This window comes from Ictalurus furcatus, chromosome 27 (assembly GCF_023375685.1).
Source record: "Ictalurus furcatus strain D&B chromosome 27, Billie_1.0, whole genome shotgun sequence".
Lineage (NCBI taxonomy): Eukaryota > Metazoa > Chordata > Actinopteri > Siluriformes > Ictaluridae > Ictalurus > Ictalurus furcatus.
The window spans coordinates 2,057,302-2,075,019 of NC_071281.1; the positions used below are offsets into that span (position 1 = coordinate 2,057,302).

The 17,718-nt window shown below is 40.7% G+C and overlaps 2 protein-coding genes across 2 annotated transcripts; both read right to left on the bottom strand.

The window, feature by feature from the left end:
- Positions 1–8,018: 8,018 nt before the first annotated feature.
- Positions 8,019–11,302, bottom strand: LOC128602690 (sialoadhesin-like). Its single transcript, XM_053616641.1, has 7 exons — positions 10,807–11,302; positions 10,448–10,714; positions 10,094–10,178; positions 9,949–10,003; positions 9,728–9,805; positions 9,558–9,635; positions 8,019–8,478 (listed from the first exon to the last, which is right to left on the bottom strand). Exons 1-7 carry the CDS (start codon positions 10,910–10,912, stop codon positions 8,428–8,430), a joined length of 720 nt encoding a protein of 239 aa, XP_053472616.1. The 5' UTR covers positions 10,913–11,302; the 3' UTR covers positions 8,019–8,427.
- A 1,341-nt stretch (positions 11,303–12,643) lies between these two features.
- LOC128602590 (leucine-rich repeats and immunoglobulin-like domains protein 2) lies at positions 12,644–17,444 on the bottom strand. The gene is made up of 4 exons (XM_053616475.1): positions 16,807–17,444; positions 14,222–14,575; positions 13,074–13,409; positions 12,644–12,981 (listed from the first exon to the last, which is right to left on the bottom strand). Exons 1-4 carry the CDS (start codon positions 16,859–16,861, stop codon positions 12,644–12,646), a joined length of 1,083 nt encoding a protein of 360 aa, XP_053472450.1. The 5' UTR covers positions 16,862–17,444.
- Positions 17,445–17,718: the final 274 nt, after the last annotated feature.

A 17,718-nucleotide genomic window follows, 5' to 3' on the forward strand; every position in this document is an offset into this window, starting at 1 on the left:
TGATTAGTTCATCTATTTATACCCTCATATTCCTTTGTCTCGATGTCTGTCTCAAGACATAAATCTTAACATCCATCCATACATCAATTTTCTGTACTGTTTATCCTACACAGGGTAGCAGGGAGCCTGGAGCCCGAATAGCCAGAGGAAACCACCAAAGCACGGAGAGAGCGTGCAGACTCTGCACACGCAGGGCGGAGGTGTGAATCGAACACCCAACCTGGAGGTGCCTTCAAATCCTATCACTGCCAGCCTGCCATTAATGGGCCCTTAAGCAAGGTCGTTAACCCTTAACTACTCAGTTGTATAAATGAAATAAATGTAAGTCGCTCTGGATAAAAGCGTCTGCCAAAGGCCATACATGTAAAATGTATAAATGTGCAGTACCCTCCACTAATATTGGCACCCTTGGTAAATATGAGAAAAGAAGGCTGTTTAAAATTGTCTTTATTGTTGAACCTTTTGATAAATTCAAAGATTTCACAAAAATACTCTGCTCCCATGGATATCAAACAATTGTAAACACAACACGGGTTTATCAAAAAATATCTTTACTTAAATATAGGTGTGCAACAATTATTGGCACCCCTATGAATTCATATGAGAAAAATATTTGACATGTATTTCCATTGATATTTTACATTTCTTTTATACACCTGGGTGACTAGGAACAGGAAATTGTTTAACCATGACTTCCTGTTTCACAGGGGTATAAATGTGAGATAACACATACAGTAGGCCAAATTCCTTTAGTCATTCATAACAATGGGTAAGATCGAGGAATATAGCTGTGATGTGCGGCAAAAGATTGTTGAGCTTCTAAAAATGGGAAGTGTCTATAAGAAAATAGCACAAGCAGTGAAAATGCCCATTTCCACCATCAGGGCAATAATTAAGAAGTTCCAGTCAACTGGAAATGTTATGAATCCACCTGGAATTGGACATGTGTCTATATCATCTCAACGCACTGTGAAGAGGACGGTTCGAGTGGATAAAAAATCTCCAAGGATCACAGCTGGAGAACTGCAGAAGTTAGTTGTCTCTTGGGGTCAGAAAGTCTCCAAAACTACAATCCGAAGTCACCTACATCACCACAAGATTTTTGGAAGTGTTTCAAGAAAAAAGCCTCTACTCTCATCCAGAAACAAACTCGAGCGTCTTCAGTGTGCCAGACACTACTGGAACTTCAAATGGGATCGGGTTCTATGGTCAGATGAAACCAAAATAGAGCTTTTTGGTAATAAACACCAGAGGTGGTTTTGGTGCCATATGGAAAAGTACCTCATGCCCACGGTTAAATATGGAGGTGGCTCTTTAATGTCTTGGGGCTGTTTTTCTGCCAGAGGACCTGGACATTTTGTTTAGGATACATGGCATCATGGACTCTATCAAATATCAACAGACAGTAAATGAAAACCTGACTGCTTCTACCAGAAAGCTTCAAATGGGCCGTGGTTGGATCTTCCAGCAGGACAATGATCCAAAACATACATCAAAATCAACACAGAAATCTTTTACTGACCACAAAATCAAGGTCCTGCCATGACCATCCCAGTCCCCTGACCTGAACCCCATAGAAAACCTGTGGGGTGAACTGAAGAGGAGAGTCCACCAGCATGGACCTCGAAATGTGAAGGATCTGGAGAGATTCTGTATGGAGGAACGGTCTCAGATCCCTCACCATGTATTCTCCAACCTCATCAGGCGTTATAGGAGAAGACTCAGAGCTGTTATCTTGTCCAAGGGAGGTAGCACAAAGTATTGATTAAAAGGGTGCCAATAATTGTTGCACACCTACATTTAACTATTTTTTTTTATATAAACCTGTGTTTTGTTTGCAAGTGTTTGATATCCAAGACAGCAGATAATTTTTGTGATTTTTTTTAAACAAAAGATCAAAAGGTTAAGAAAATAAAGACAAAAACAGCATTCTTTGCTTATATTTACCAAGGGTGCCAATATTAGTGGAGGACGCTGTATATCTGGTCTCAGATCAGTGGTAAAGAATCAGTTTGCTCTAAAACTAAGTTGGATCAGCTCATACACTCAGAGGAACACTTGTGTGTGGATTTACATTACTGCATGTTCCACTGTTTCAATCAGTTTTGTTAAATTCACTGAACAACTTTAATAAAACTCTAGAGAACAAGAGCCTTTAAACTGTTCTGCTCTAAGAGCAGCTTCCCCAGTTCACATCCTGGCCTGAAACATTACAAAACAAACTGCAAAACTGTTCTCAGATCAGCCGACACATTCACCACTACTGTAGCATTAGCGTTTAATGTCGCCACCAGCATGAAGCTGTTAAACAAGCGACAATATCTCGAAAATAAAGCAAGCTGGATCTAGCACACAGAAGTAAATACTCATTTAGCACAGTTTATGGCCTTTTGATAACCTGGAATCTGTTACAACATTAGGAGTTTTTCATGTCCATTCATTTTGTATCTGGAGTTGTTTAGTTTAGGCCTGTTAGGAAAAGCCCACAGCTAACATATTCCATGTAGCAGAGACAGGTTCATCTTAATACTCAACAAATACAGCAACCCTACCTGTAATATTCAACAACAGGATCAGCAGCAGCAGCTTTCTGGATCCAACGTCCATAGTTCCACTTAGAGCCCTGAAAAACACAATCATTTAGCTGTTTAACTGGGAGATCACTATCAACACAATCTATATCAATATGCATAGGTGTGCTCGTTGTATATTAATAGATATGTTCTGTTAAAATTCGTATTTACGGTAATATACAAATTTACTAATGTGAACATAATCATAAAGAGAGTTTTTTCTTACGTCCTCTCGGGTCTCCTCTTAGTAATGTTCTAACTTAGTGGAAATGTGCAGTGGTGTGATGAAGGGGCGTGTGTGTGATGGGGGTGGGTGGGTAAGTAGCTGAAGATGAAAAAGAAGTTTGTTTCCTTCCTTTTTTTTCTGAGCTGAAATACACACCGAGTGGAGCTTTACATTCTCCACCAGGCCTTTTCCCCTTTAAATTCATCTCCACATAACATTTCTCATACTTTTATTAATTTAGCTGAGACTTTAATTCACTTTCATTATTTAGTTTAAGAACACGACACTGTCTCTCTGGCTGTACTGGGGTTTCTGTACACAAGAAGATGAGTAAAATATCACATATATTATAGAATATAATAACATCCTGCACCTTCTTTATCTGTGTGAGTTTATTTATACTCTTAATTCATCTTAACCCAGATGTGTGAAGTATGAACTGTTTCAGAGTTGAGTTCTGTTTCTATGGTTATTTTCACACATTCTTGGCTAGAGTGCTATTTGTGACTGAGGACAGCAGCAGCAGTGGTTACGCTGTGGTTACGCTCTTGCTGGTCAGTGCATGAGTCATACAGTATAGCGTGTTTAATACATCTTGTGTGAGTGTGTATGTGTGTGTGTGTGCATGTTTCTGTGTGTGTGTTTGTGTGTGTTTGTGTGTGTGCATGTGTGTGTGCATGTGTGTGTGCATGTGTGTGCGTGTGTACATGTGTGCGTGTGTGTGTGTGTGTGTGTGTGTGTGTGTCCTCTCAGAGAGATTAATATAGCAGAAAATCAGGAAGTGGCCCGAAAGTGTCAGAGGTTGCTGTAGAATTCAGGAGCGTGCTGCCTCTGCTGGTGATGAGGGGAAACGCCTCACTTACAGTGTGACAGTAGTGTCAGTGCAGGTCAAGGGTCACTCTCGTGCTGTGTATAAGAATTCACTTTAAACTTCACTCTGTCTCTGTCCATCACAGGTAATAACACACAATTACACATTAATTTAAGTCAGTTTTAATTAAATAGTTAAAAAAATAATAACAAACCTAGTTTAATACTTGCATGCATGAAGGTTACAGTATCAGACTGGAGTAAAAGCTGAGCTGTATCACCTCCTGCACTCTGTCTAACAACCCCACTTACATCTGGTACAAGAATGGACAGCGTGTTTATTAAAACACTTTTCAATCAGTCTACACGTTGTGAACTGTATGCTCGTTGGATAAGGCCACAACAGTGCACCAAGGAGGAAATCGGTGAGCTGATTACCCGAGTTCTCTGGTGTTGCGGTACCCCTGACCAACCTCACCACAAAGTTGGCACGAAACCCAGTGCCCTGGACAGAGGAAGCTGAGTGGGCATTTCAACAGCTGAAGGACAGCTTATGTAACAGTCCAGTGCTTCAAAGTCCTGATTTCTCCCAGAGATTTTCAGTTCAAGTGGATGTTTCTGCCAATGGACTGGGAGCTGTACCGGTCCAAACATAACTCTAGTTGTGTTTCGAGAACCCTCTCTCTCTTTTCTAGAGGAGGTGGGCCCTTTTATACGCTCCCGCCGGCTGCTAGACGGCCCCGCTGATAATTAGCCGCCAGCTGTGTGTGTGTCTGTGGCCCCGCCTCGCAGCTACGCACTCTCCGGCTGTCTAAAACATTGGTGGTGCTGAAGCAGAGCTGTCATTTCAGCACCCTAGCGCAGTCGCGGGAGGAGAGTTCTTTCTCGTTTGTGCACCGGCCGCCGGCCTGTCGTCACAGTACACCCCCTCAGCTCCGAGCCTACTGCCGCTGTGTGTTGGCCCACAGAGCGTCGTGTCATTAGAGGCTATCTGCAGTCCTATGTCGGGCTCCTGCCCGGTGTTAAACCTGGTAAGAGAAGTCCTGCAGCGTAAGGAACCATCGTGTTACCCTGGCATTGGTGTCCTTGGCCTTGGCCATCCACTGCAGTGGTGCGTGGTCCGTCACCAGAGTGAAGTGTCGACCTGCCAGGTAGTAGCGCAACTCCTCGATGGCCTACTTTATTGCCAGGGCCTCTCTCTCCATGGCAGCATATTTCCTCTCAGCCAAGGACAGCTTCCTGCTGATGTAGAGGACCGGGTGTTCTTCTCCGTTGAAAGCCTGCGAGAGGACGGCGCCCAGCCCGGTCTCTGAGGCATCAGTCCGGGTTATGTAGTACTGGGGCACTGGTGAGAGCTTCTTTCAGGGGTTAGAAAGCCTGCTCCGCCTGTTACATTCTCCAGTGTATTTCTGTTTGCTCTATGTACCATTTGTGTGTCTATGCCGGTGGTGGGATGGGTTTCTTTTGTCTCCTCCTTCTCTAGGCCCCGCCTACTGCATGCGTCACGTTCCGGCTTGCTACTGGATGATCACATCTTGTCCACGCCTGCTCTGGCCTTGTGCGAGAGGATTGGTTGGTTGCACGATTCCGGACGTGTACTTAAGCCTCGTCAGTCTCAATTCCAGGGCAGATCATTGCCATTGCTTTGCGTGTAGTGAGCAGTGCTTTTCGTGTTTGGGTTTCGCCTGTGTATGACCTTATGCCTGTCTTTGACTATGTTTATGCTCTGCCCCATAACGAACCGAGTGGTACACTTGTGTATATATGTATATATTATTTTGTTAACTGACACCATAATAGTCACCTTTGTAAACAGTGCACTGTTAATAGTGGTTAGTAGGAAGTCGACGCCATTTATGTTGAGTCTTCTTTTCTCCTTGTTTTGGGTTAGCTAGGGAGTGAGGGAAGAAAGTGTATTTTTGTTTTCTTCTCTTGTAGATTAGTTAGTTTTCTTTCTGTACAGTTAGAGGGTATTTTTGTTTATTATTTTACCTGGTCGGCTTCTGAAGAGAAAACCACTCTCTCTATATATACAGTATCTCACAAAAGTGAGTACACCCCTCACATTTTTGTAAATATTTGATTAAATCTTTTCATGTGACATCACTGAAGAAATGACACTTTGCTACAATGTAAAGTAGTGAGTATACAGCTTGTGTAACAGTGTAAATTTGCCGTCCCCTCAAAATAACTCAACACACAGCCATTAATGTCTAAACCGCTGGCAACAAAAGTGAGAACACCCCCAAATGAAAATGTCCAAATCGGGCCCAATTAGCCAAAGATGTCAAAATTGAGCAGCTCCAGAGCGCGCTTGCAGGCTATATATCAATTATAAACTTATATTATAGTTCTTTATTCATTTTCATAGAAATGTAGAAATGGTGAATTCAGGTCACTTGGGACGGTTTAGAAAAATGACATATGCTTCAGCTATTTGAAGGTTTGAAATTTGTCATGACTAATAGATTCCACATATTTATGACGCATATAAAAACAAGCTTTGCTTTGACTTCAAATCAGGTTCATATGTTTATATTTAAATCATTTTTAGGATATGGTAAATACTGAAGATTTTCTAAACCCTGTTATTGCTGGTATTGCAGTAAGAAATAGGGAGTGTGTAGGGAATACTGTTAAGGTGTGTTAGATATGTTTGTGTTGCCTGATGTTGAAAGTTGATAAAAGCTTTAGGGAATTTAGTCAGCCACGCGCTCTCCGGCTGTCCAAAACATTGGTGGCGCTGAAACGGAGCTGTCTCTTCAGCACCACAGCGGCAGATCCGGGAGGAGCAATCTTTGCTTCTTGTTCTCTTGTTCTGGCAGAGGCGGAGAGAGTGAACCCGTCCCACAGAGCTGAATTTCTCCAAGAGCATGGACGCGGTCACATCAGGGTGAAGATCGCCAACATGTGTTCCACATTCTTCAATTTATTAACCCGGCCAGCACAATGGCAGAGCCTTGTTGTAAAGGTAAACAGCTAGGTGCAGTCCTAAGTCACTTAGTAAATTAAAATAAATAAATAAAAATCCCTCATACTCCAGATTTATTGGAATTCAAAAAGAATAGAGACTTGAAATATTAGTGTGTGGATATTTTTGTAGGATTTTAATCAAGTATGAACCAAAAACATTTTCAGTCCACTAGACCCTTGTTACCCTTGTTAATCTTAAACAACAACAACAACAACAACAACAATAATAATAATAATAATAATAATAATAATAATAATAATAATAATAAAATGAAGGGCTCATCCTCATGCATAATGAAGTGTGTGTATCCTCCGAGGCTTACTCCTAAGCAATGGCCTCCTCACTGGATTTACCCCTGGCACTATGTGGTTCCCTGTTTGACCCCCTAGAGTCAGTGGACATCAGTTCCACAACAGCACTTCTCTTTGCAGCAAAATCAAAATCATCAACCATCAGCAAAGCATTGTGGGTGATCCCCATGCCAAGTCTGTGCCGTATAATGCAAGTAATGTAAAGTTGTACCCTAATGTGTCCTGTGTAAGGTTTGGAACATGAACTACAGTTCACTGGTGTTTGAGCAGCTGTCCTTCTGTCCTCTTCTGTTAGATTCGGAGCCCAGAAGACTGCATTTGTGATGCCCTGTGAACGCTTTACGCATGTACAGCACTGTGCAAAAGACCGACACCACGCTTTAGTTTCAATCAAATGGCCATTCAGTGTTTATTGTTCATTATTTGGTGGCAAACAACAATGATTGTACGTAACGTACAGTACGTTAATCCTATTTTCACTCAAACAGTCACGCAGTACTTATTTATCCAGGTCAATATTAAACTTCATTTTAGAAATAAAATATGTACAGATGTTTTACTGGTTTTACTGTTGAAGACCTGTGTGATTGATTAACAGATGACCCTGATCTACCTGCTCTATACATTATGTAAAAAGTGTTCTACTGCGTGTTTAAGTTGTTTAAAAGTTTATTATGGTTTTGAATCGGTGTGCAGCGTTCAGCCATGTAAAAGCTCATAAGGACAATGTTAATTTTGTAATTTTGTACATAAAACATTTGAAGCATTGGACAGTAACGAATGAGACATAGCAGAATTCATCTCGATGGAAGCTGGTGTTCCTTACATCATTATTAATGATCATCATCATTATCCAGCTTTTCACTGCAGTTTACAACACATGAAAATGACAAATACTGGATCAGATGACAGAAAAGAAAGTTGTAGAAATGTTTCGCTAAATGAATAAAAAAGAAAGTTACAAGAAATTTAAGGATCAGATCAGAATTGACTGATTGATTAATATTTAAGTGATTAAATCCGATGTTAGCATGAACAGAGATTAACAGAGGTCAGTCAAGAGTGAAGGGAAAAGCTCCATATTATAAAATATATAAGAGCGGGTTGTTCACTAATCGTAGGGTTGGAGGTTCGATTCCTGGCCCACATGACTCCACATGACGAAGTGTCCTTGGGCGAGACACTGAACCCCAAGTTTAACCGGATGGCTGGCTAGCGCCTTGCGTGGCAGCTCTGGTGTGTGTGTGAATGGGTGAATGAGAAACAGTGGAGACCTGCTAAGATTATAAAAAGCGCTATACAAGTGCGGAGCATATCTATAATGTACAGAAAGACACCTGAGAAACTAAAGGAGCTGCTTGAATAACATAAATAAATGACACTTACTTAAGACAGACTTTAGTTTGTTGTGACGTCTTAATGCCGTTTAACTCTAATCCTCAACTCTAATCCTAAAACTCTCACCCTGAGCACCTTCCTGTGCTGTTCATGATGCTGAATGTAAAGTCACTAACCAAACTCAACTGTTCGTTCTCATTCTGCAGTTCTGGAGTACTTCTCCTCACTGAGTCGAGGAGCCACACCCTGAAAAAAATCATCAACACACACACATCATCACATTATACACTATAACATCACAATTTACTCACAAAAAATAACAAACTAATGTCACGCTCAATCGACTTCAAACCATATAACTGTCATGGATTATTACACTTTTATATACAGATTATGTATATAAATATATAATATACAAGTTTGAATTATTTATCAGACGCCCTTATCCAGAGCGATTTACAGAAGTGCTTTGTAATCTCTCTCAAAAACTTCTCCTCGTACTCGATCACTAGGTCAGAGAGTAAGATTTCCAGATCAGCTAAAACCCTGTATTTTAATTACACACTAATTTAAAGAACATTTCGTGGAAACCAGTTGATTCATATTTATGAACATATTAATTATTTAAAGAAAAAAAAGAATTAAAGAAAGCAAGCCAACACAAATCCATAACTAAAGACAAATCAGACCAGACCCTGAGTTAAGATGAAAGTAATGTTGCTGTATAAAAGGAGGACGCTGCTCTGTCTGTGTAGAGATATAAACCCTTAGCTGTTTTATTGTCATTTTGCACTTCCAGATCTCTGTGTGCTTTATCTTTTATGGAGGTTTGTGGGCGTTACTATATGTAAATGAGCTGTGTCGGGAAAGTGCTTTGCATGCTACAGGTGGTTCACCTTCGTCAAAATACACACGAGTGCAAAAAATAGCTTCATTTTTTTGTGAATATGAAATAAATGTTTACTTGGACTTGACTTATGCAAATATTTACACACAACATTCGTCAGATATTCATAATGAGGCACGATGTAAAGTCTTGCCTCATTCACTTTAAGTTCTGAGGCTTTGACCTATTGTTGGTCTCGTCATGTACAGGATTTTGACTTCCTCCGGTTTGGATTTGCCCTGATTGTGTGTGATGTTTCTCGCCTGGCGTTTCTGATTTTTGGATTGATGACTTTGTGTGTGGACGTCATTAATCTTCTGCATATGGAACATCAAACTTCTCCTAAATCCTGGATGCCTCTCTCTCTCTCTCTCTCTCTCTCTCTCTCTCTCTCTCATACACACACACACACATACACACACATACACTACAGACTTACCCTCAGCGTATCATAATCAGAGGACGTGGTTGCAGGGTTCAGAGTTGTGTAAGTGTCACTGGCAGAGTCCTGAATGTTCTAGGGGGGAAATAAGTGTTTAGACAACTAAACACACACGCACACACACACACACACACACACACACACACACACAAAGACTATATACGTACTTGCAGAGTGTCATAATCTGGGGACGTATTCATGGGGTTCAGTGCTGTGTATGTGTCATCTCCAGGCTTTGGAACACTCTGAGAGAATTGAAGATCAGATACACTGGGATGTGAGTAACTTCCTTCCAAAAGACCCTTCCAAAGCACAGACATTTTTGTCTCTGTAGGTCACACTCCAACAGCTGCTTCCAACATCTGAAATGATAACAGGAAACACTCACCTGTCCGCTCTCACCAGTGCTGCTGTGGCCATTATCTGAGCTCGACTTCCTCTTCCTGAGAAACATCAAGTACATGCTCATGCTAGTTCAAATGATTATTTATGTGTAAATTATGTTAAAAACATATTCATTACATTTTACATACCACATCCACAGAGCTCCTGAGAGGAGTGTTACTGCCAGGAAGACAGCCAGGCCCACCATGATGACCTTTAACACTCTGGAATTCTCTGAGAAATAAATCATGAGCATGATGAGGCTCTATTTTGTGTGCCAGTGCTAAGCATAATTTGCCAGTTAATGACGCTGTTTTGCTATTTGGATTGAATGCAAGCCAGTTTGATCACATTTCTGCACCGTTGTTATTAACATATTGTGCTAATGTGAGTGGAGCAGCACAAAAAGGCATGTGGTGTTCAAAATCCAATCCAAGCATAAAGCTGAGCAGTTGAAGACTGATAGCTGCTCTCAGGCAGTGCTGAGACTGAACCCGACCTACCTGAGTTTTGTGGCTCACATGTCACAGTTAGTTCAGGAGAGCGGAGATCCTCACGTCCTCTCACAGCACAGGAGTAGTTTCCTGCATCTTCACTGGAGTTCAGGTAGAGCTTGATGTGTTTGGTGAGTTTGTCAGTAACAGGCTGTCCGTTCTTGTACCACATGTAAGTGGGGTTGTTAGAGAGAGTGCAGGAGGTGATGCAGCTCAGCGTTACTGTAGTCTGTCCTTCTGATGCCACTGCAGAGCAACTCGCTCTTACCTGCAGATCTGAATGTGCAAAAAATAAAGGAAAGTGATTTAACAGATTTACATCGATACAGAGAGACCAGAACTAGAGACAGTTCAGTGTAGGACATTACCTGTAACACCCAGAATCACTCCAGGTTCAGCAGAGAATCCTTCACCATCATTAGTAAGGAATCTAAGTTGATATTCTCCAGAGTCTTTCTTTGTCAGGTTTTTCATTTTCAAAGTGCTGCTTTTGTCTTGTTTCACATATTCAACTCGATTAGTAAACTGTGTTTCCTGCTTCAGGCCCTGGAAGACTTTACCATGCTGAATATAATGCCAGAATACTTTTCTAACACTCAGATACCTGGGATGTGAGTAATTTCCAGCAAACTCCACTGAAGACCCTTCCACAGCACAGACTCTTTTGTCTCTGTAGGTCACACTATAACAGCTCCTGCCAACACCTGAAATGGTAACAGGTCATTGGAAGGTTTTATTTGAAGTTGATTTAAAAGTATTTTGGTAACATCAGTGTTTCAGTCCTGAAGACAGACTCTTTCAGAATCCACAACAGCACTAGATTTTCACTGCTTACTTATGAATCTGTCACTGGATTTGGTGATTTTTTTTAAAACTCTTTGAGACTCATAATAAAGAAAAACAGTGAATTTCTGAGAGTTGAGAGAGCAGGTTCACTCGACTCACCACCAGTGTATAAAACCTGAATACTGTATGTAGTGACGGACAGAAATTATAGTATTTTAAAAATACATAGTTTGTGTTGTCATAAACAAAGACTTATTTAAGAAATAAAAATGTTATAATTTATTATTTTCTATTCTGATAAAATTATTCTATTCTTCAGGAAAATCTCCTTCTTCATGTAAGATGATCTTGTAAATAATCTTGACGATTCAGTTTATAGGGAAATTGTTCTATGACATCATTTGGTGACTTCTAGTGAGTTTTTGAGCTTGTATTAAATAACTTCCCAACACTGAAATCAAGAGACCCTCCATTACACGATGAGGCTTAATGAATACTCACACAGTGGAAGAGAGAGAACCGAGCAGGAGTAACTGCCTTCTACTGCATTTCTTAAAGGGAAAGTTTCCACCTCGTCTCTGTATTTCTCTAAGAATTGCCCAGACCACCTTAAGAGGGCTCTCTCCCCTAAATTCTAGGACACTTCTTCACTAGTGATTACTAATGAAGGGCTAGGTTAGTAAAGGGCTTAAGTTAGTGAAGGGCTTAGGTTACGGCCATTCTGGGTCTCACAAAAATGCTGATGTGGTCTGTATATGGTCAAACATAAATAAAATAAAAATAATAAAATAATTAAATACCTAATTACTCCCATTTAGATGTCTATAGGATAGTACTGAGTTACAGGAACGCTTCCCCACTGACCTTGTGGATGTGGACTCGTGTACGTCAGTGTTTCATTCCTCTGATACTAAAACACTCGGCCAGTAATTACTTACAGCACCTATAAATAGTCATTCCAGTCGTTCCCTCACCTGCCTCATGTTTTATATCTCACTTGACGTTAATAAAATTAAGTCAGCTTGTCATGTGACCAGGAATCTGCAAAGCACAAATGTCTGTGTCCTGAAGACGAAAACTTCACCATATCAACAATTACACACTCTGAATAATCTGTTTACGTGGAGCCCCTGTGACTGAGCTGTTACTATAGAAATGATCATGAAATCCGAACGAGCTCATTAATATAATCCTGGTATTTGTTTTGCAGCTGGAACTGCTGTTACAGAATATTAATCAACACCTGAACAATCTGAATGGAGAATTCAACAGCAGCGTGGTGTAAAAGATTACACTGTGCATTGTGTCTCACAAACACCTCTGGATTTTCACATTTACTTATTTGGCTGATACTTTAATCCACAGTGACTTACAAGTGAAGAAAAATCCAATCCAAGCATAAAGCTGAGCAGTTGAGGACTAAAAGCTGCTCTCTGTCAGTGCTGAGGATTGAACCTGAGCTATCACAACCCGATACATTAATATAATGACTGGGTTTTGTGGCTCACATGTCACAGTTAGTTCAGGCGAGTGGAGATCCTCACGTCCTCTCACAGCACAGGAGTAGGTTCCTGCATCTTCACTGGAGATCAGGTAGAGCTTGTTGTGTTTGGTGAGTTTGTCAGTAACAGGCTGTCCGTTCTTGTACCACATGTAAGTGGGGTTGTTAGACAGAGTGCAGGAGGTGATGCAGCTCAGCGTTACTGTAGTCTGTCCTTCTGATGCCACTGCAGAGGGACTCGCTCTTACCTGCAGATCTGAATGTGCAAAAAATAAAGGAAAGTGATTTAACAGATTTACATCGATACAGAGAGACCAGAACTAGAGACAGTTCAGTGTAGGATATTACCTGTAACACTCAGAATCACTCCAGGTTTACCAGAGAATCCTTTACCATCATTAGTAAGGAATCTAAGTTGATATTCTCCAGAGTCTTTCTTTGTCAGGTTTTTCATTCTCAAAGTGCTGCTTTTGTCTTGTTTCACATATTCAACTCGATTAGTAAACTGTGTTTCCTGCTTCAGGTCCTGGAAGTCTTTACCACGCTGAAAATAAAACCAGAATACTTCTCTAACACTCAGATCACTGGGATGTGAGTAACTTCCAGCAAACTCCACTGAAGACCCTTCCAAAGCACAGACTCTTTTGTCTCTGTAGGTCACACTCCAACAGCTCCTGCCAGCACCTGAAATGGTAACAGGTCATTGGAAGGTTTTATTTGAAGTTGATTTAAAACTATTTTGGTAACATCAGTGTTTCAGTTCTGAAGAGAGACTAGATTTGACTGATTATTTTAGATCACTTATAATAAAGAAAAACAGGGAATTTCTGAGAGTTGAGAGAGCAGGTTCACTCGACTCACCACCAGTGTATAAAACCTGAATGTGTAGTGATAGATAGAAATGATAGAATTTTGTAAATATGTACTGTAGTTAGTTTGTGATGCCATGAAGAAAGAAATAATAAAAGTTATAATCTATTATTTTCTATTCAGATAAAACTATTATATTCATCAGAAAATCTTCCTTCTTCATGTAAGATGTTTTGATATTCAAATGATCTTGACGAATCAGTGAATATGTAAATTGTTCTATGACATCATCTGGTGACTTCTAGTGAGTTTTTGAGCTTGCATTAACTTCTTTCCCAACACTGAAATCAAGAGACCCTCCATTACATCATGAAGCCAAATGAATACTCACACAGTGGAAGAGAGAGAATATCATTATGGCCGTGAACAGAGCAGGAGTAACTGCCTTCTTCAGCTTTACTTAAAGGGAAAGTTCCCATGTTGTCTTTGTATTTCTCTAAGTATTGTTGATTTTTGTACCAGTAGTACCGGTGAACAGTAGAGGTCAGAGGACAGGAAGTGCGGCAGGTGAGAACTTGTTGTGTGGAGTCGTGGGTCACCTGCAGGTCTAAATGAAGATAAAGGTGAATGTTCGAACACAGACGTGTATAACAGCACGGGTTATTACAGACTAGCTGCTCTGTTACCTTTAACTGTTAGAGTAACTTCAGCTGAGTTCAGATATTTCAATCCTTTATCCATAATGAACACGAGGCGATATTCCCCTGAGTCTCTCTCTCTCAGGTCTGTTATTGTAAGAGTCGAGCTGAAGTTTGTCATCTCTGTGTAGCTCACACGTCCTGCGTAGTCTGAGTCTAAAGCTAAATCCTCTGGATGTTCCTCCTTCCTCCATTTAGCTTTGTCCTTTAGGCTGAACCAGAAGCCAGTGATGATGGTGATATTTGAGTAAGAGCAGGTCAGGTTCACAGATGACTCCCTCAGAGCACAGATCTTCTCAGGATGGCATGACACCTTCACGTGCTGGATACCTGATACTGAAACTGAATTGTTAATATCAGATATTAAAAGACAATAAAACAGCTTCATATTTGTAATGATCACAGTTTCCTTTAAGAGATTCTTACTATCAGACTTTTACCACTTCTCAGCTGAATTCTCAAATCTGGTTCATTTTCTCGAACAGCAGTTCTGACAGTCGCGCCCGCTGTAAGCTAAATCAGGTTTATGTTAATGCACTCTTTCTAATACGTTCTCGTTTCTTTAGTAGGACTTTTACATTTCCTTAGGACTTGTATCACAGGCGCACCATGTAAACAGATTTTAACAATGAGTGCAATTTTTGATAAGGTGAAGTTTTGAGGAGATGGTTACTAAGCATTTTTGGAAGAAGTCATCAGTGTGCATGCTTTAGTCAGAGGTAAAGCTGTAACTTTGAAGATCATGTTTTCTGACACGGCTTTGTGGTTTCTCAGTAACATGACAAGCTGCATTTTTCTGACATTAACTTCAAGAGACAGAAAAAAAGGCTGGTGAGGGAATGTAATGTTTATAGGCCTAACAGTTTTAACAGTTTGGGATGTTTGTTTTATTGTCACTGTGAACCCTTACTGATATCACGTGTAAGGTTTGGTGAATAATGATGAATTATACCACTAAACATTGTATAACCAGTCTCAGCAGCTGTGGTGTAGCTACAAGGTGAATTCTGGGTTTAAACACCCCTGAAATGTGTCTCCCAGACATGTCTCACCCTCCCTCATCTGTACGTGAAGACCCCTAGGGTTGTGTCATGAGCCCTCTGCTGTACCGCTTGTACACAGACTGTATGACTGTGTGGGGACTTCCAACTTTACCACCGTTGTCAAGTTTGCTGACGTTGTGGTGGGCCTGATTTCTGATTACAATGGGAAGACCCACCTGGAGGAGATTAAAAGCCTTGAGAACTAGTGCCAGGAGAGCAACCTCCTCCTGAACATCATCAAGACTTCAGGACTTCAGCATGAAACAGGAAAGGAGCTACAACCACTTTTAGATCAACAGGACCCCAATGGAGAGAGTGGACAGTTTTTGCGACCTTGGTGTTCACATCATGCAGGGTGTGACCTCTCATGGTCCTGTCACATTAACACATTGGTGAAGAAAGCCCTTCAATGTCTTTACCACTTTAGAAGCTTAAGAGACTTCAAACTGCCCTCTAAGGTGCTAAGGAACTTTTACAAGCATCTTGATGAGAACCTGGCTTGGGAACGGCACCAAGCAGGCCTCTCCAGAAAGTGGTGCGATCGGCTGAGTGCACCATCTGCAGTGAGCTCCCTCACCTACAGTCTATCTACAATAAGTGGTGCTAGATGCCAGGAAGATGATGATGATGAGTTTTTATTGGTCACAGTGAAATTCTTTTTTCTTCACATATCCCAGCATGTAAGGAGGTTGGGGTCAGAGTGCAGGGTCAGCCATGATACAACGCCCTTGGACCAAAGAGGATTACCGAGCTCAAGGCAGCTCCAACACTGGCAGCTTGACCACTTCCTAGGGCTTGAACCCCCGACCTTCTGATCAGTAACCCCGAGCCTTAACCATCAAGCTACCACTGCTCCCACCAGTGATAGTGAAGGACCTCAGCCATCTGAGGACTTGTCAAGAGTCAAGAGTCCAACAATGGACTCTTCTCCCTGTTGCGGTCAAGGAAGAGCTTCTGCTCCCTGAAGGCCAACACAGAGAGAATGAGGAGGAGCTTCTTCCCACATGCCATTTGGAAACTCAACCAGGACAGCACCAAGGACTAGAGCTTGGGCTTGTGTGCACAATACCCACAACCTGATATTGCACAGTGTTATTTTGCACAAAAAAACTGCATATATACTGCACTTTGTGCAAAATATATTCGAATACACACGTAGTGTTTCTGCCACCGATCTTTCTATCCCGTATTATATTTCAAAATTTTATTATATTTCAATATTTTATATTGTTTTCTAGAATGCAAATTTCTATATACAGTCGAGAAAATCATTTCACTGCACGTCGTACGGTTGTGTGTCTCATGAATACAGTTTGATTTTGAATTAACACACATACAGCACACTTTATTATAAAAAAAATATGAAGGCCAGAATAGCACAATTACTGTTCAAAATAATTTTATCCCATGTTAAAGAACATGGTTTTCACTGCAATTGTGCTGTAATGATTTTCATAAAAGGCCAAAGGATTGCAGACAGGATATCAGACGCGGGTTCATCTTAATACTGAACAAATACAGCAACCCTACCTGTAATATTCAACAACAGGATCAGCAGCAGCAGCTTTCTGGATCCAACGTCCATAGTACCACTTAGAGCCCTGAAGAACACAGCGAACACTAGAAACACAATTTATATCAATATGTACAGGTGTTCTTGTCTTTATATAATAATTTCTGTGAAATCGTACATGGCATCATGATGACATTTATATTTACAATAACCTGAAAGTAGAGACAGCTTTCTCTTACCTACTTTGGGTCTTTTTTTGTAAAGTTTTCTTTGTGGAAGTGAACAGTGATGTAATGACCGTTGTGAAATAAAAGGAAATCATGAGTCAATCTCTGTTCATCATAGAAAATGTGGCCCAATCTTCATACTTAAATGCTTTTAGCTCACTTTTAGCTTCTTTCTCATATACACCATAACACAAATGCATTAGAACTAGTGCATTAATATAACCCTGTGATTTACACGACAGCAGAAAATAATGTCAGAGCTGCTGTTATAGAAAATCAATCAACAATGTTTGACCAATTACAATCAAGAATTCAACACTTGGAGATATGTGTGCGTGGGTGTGTGTATAACTTTATCATGTGTTAGATGATAACATCATCATTGAATCACAGCACTGTAACTAACCGTGTGATTCAATCTGGGTAGACTGTTAAAGATATAGCAATCTACCCAGATTATACTTCCCAAAAACAGCTTATGTCCAAATCCAACCCATTCATCAATAGATAATCTCATGTGCATCCTGTAGATCTGTACATGCATCTAAGAACTGCTGCTTTTATCATGTCATCAGGCTACGATGCTCATACTGAGCATAATTTCCACATACTTCCTGCTCTTTGTCTTTACTCTTCCACACCTTCATAGTGTCCTGATTTATAATCGCACCATCCGGTGTCACCCAGAAGAGGATGGGGTCC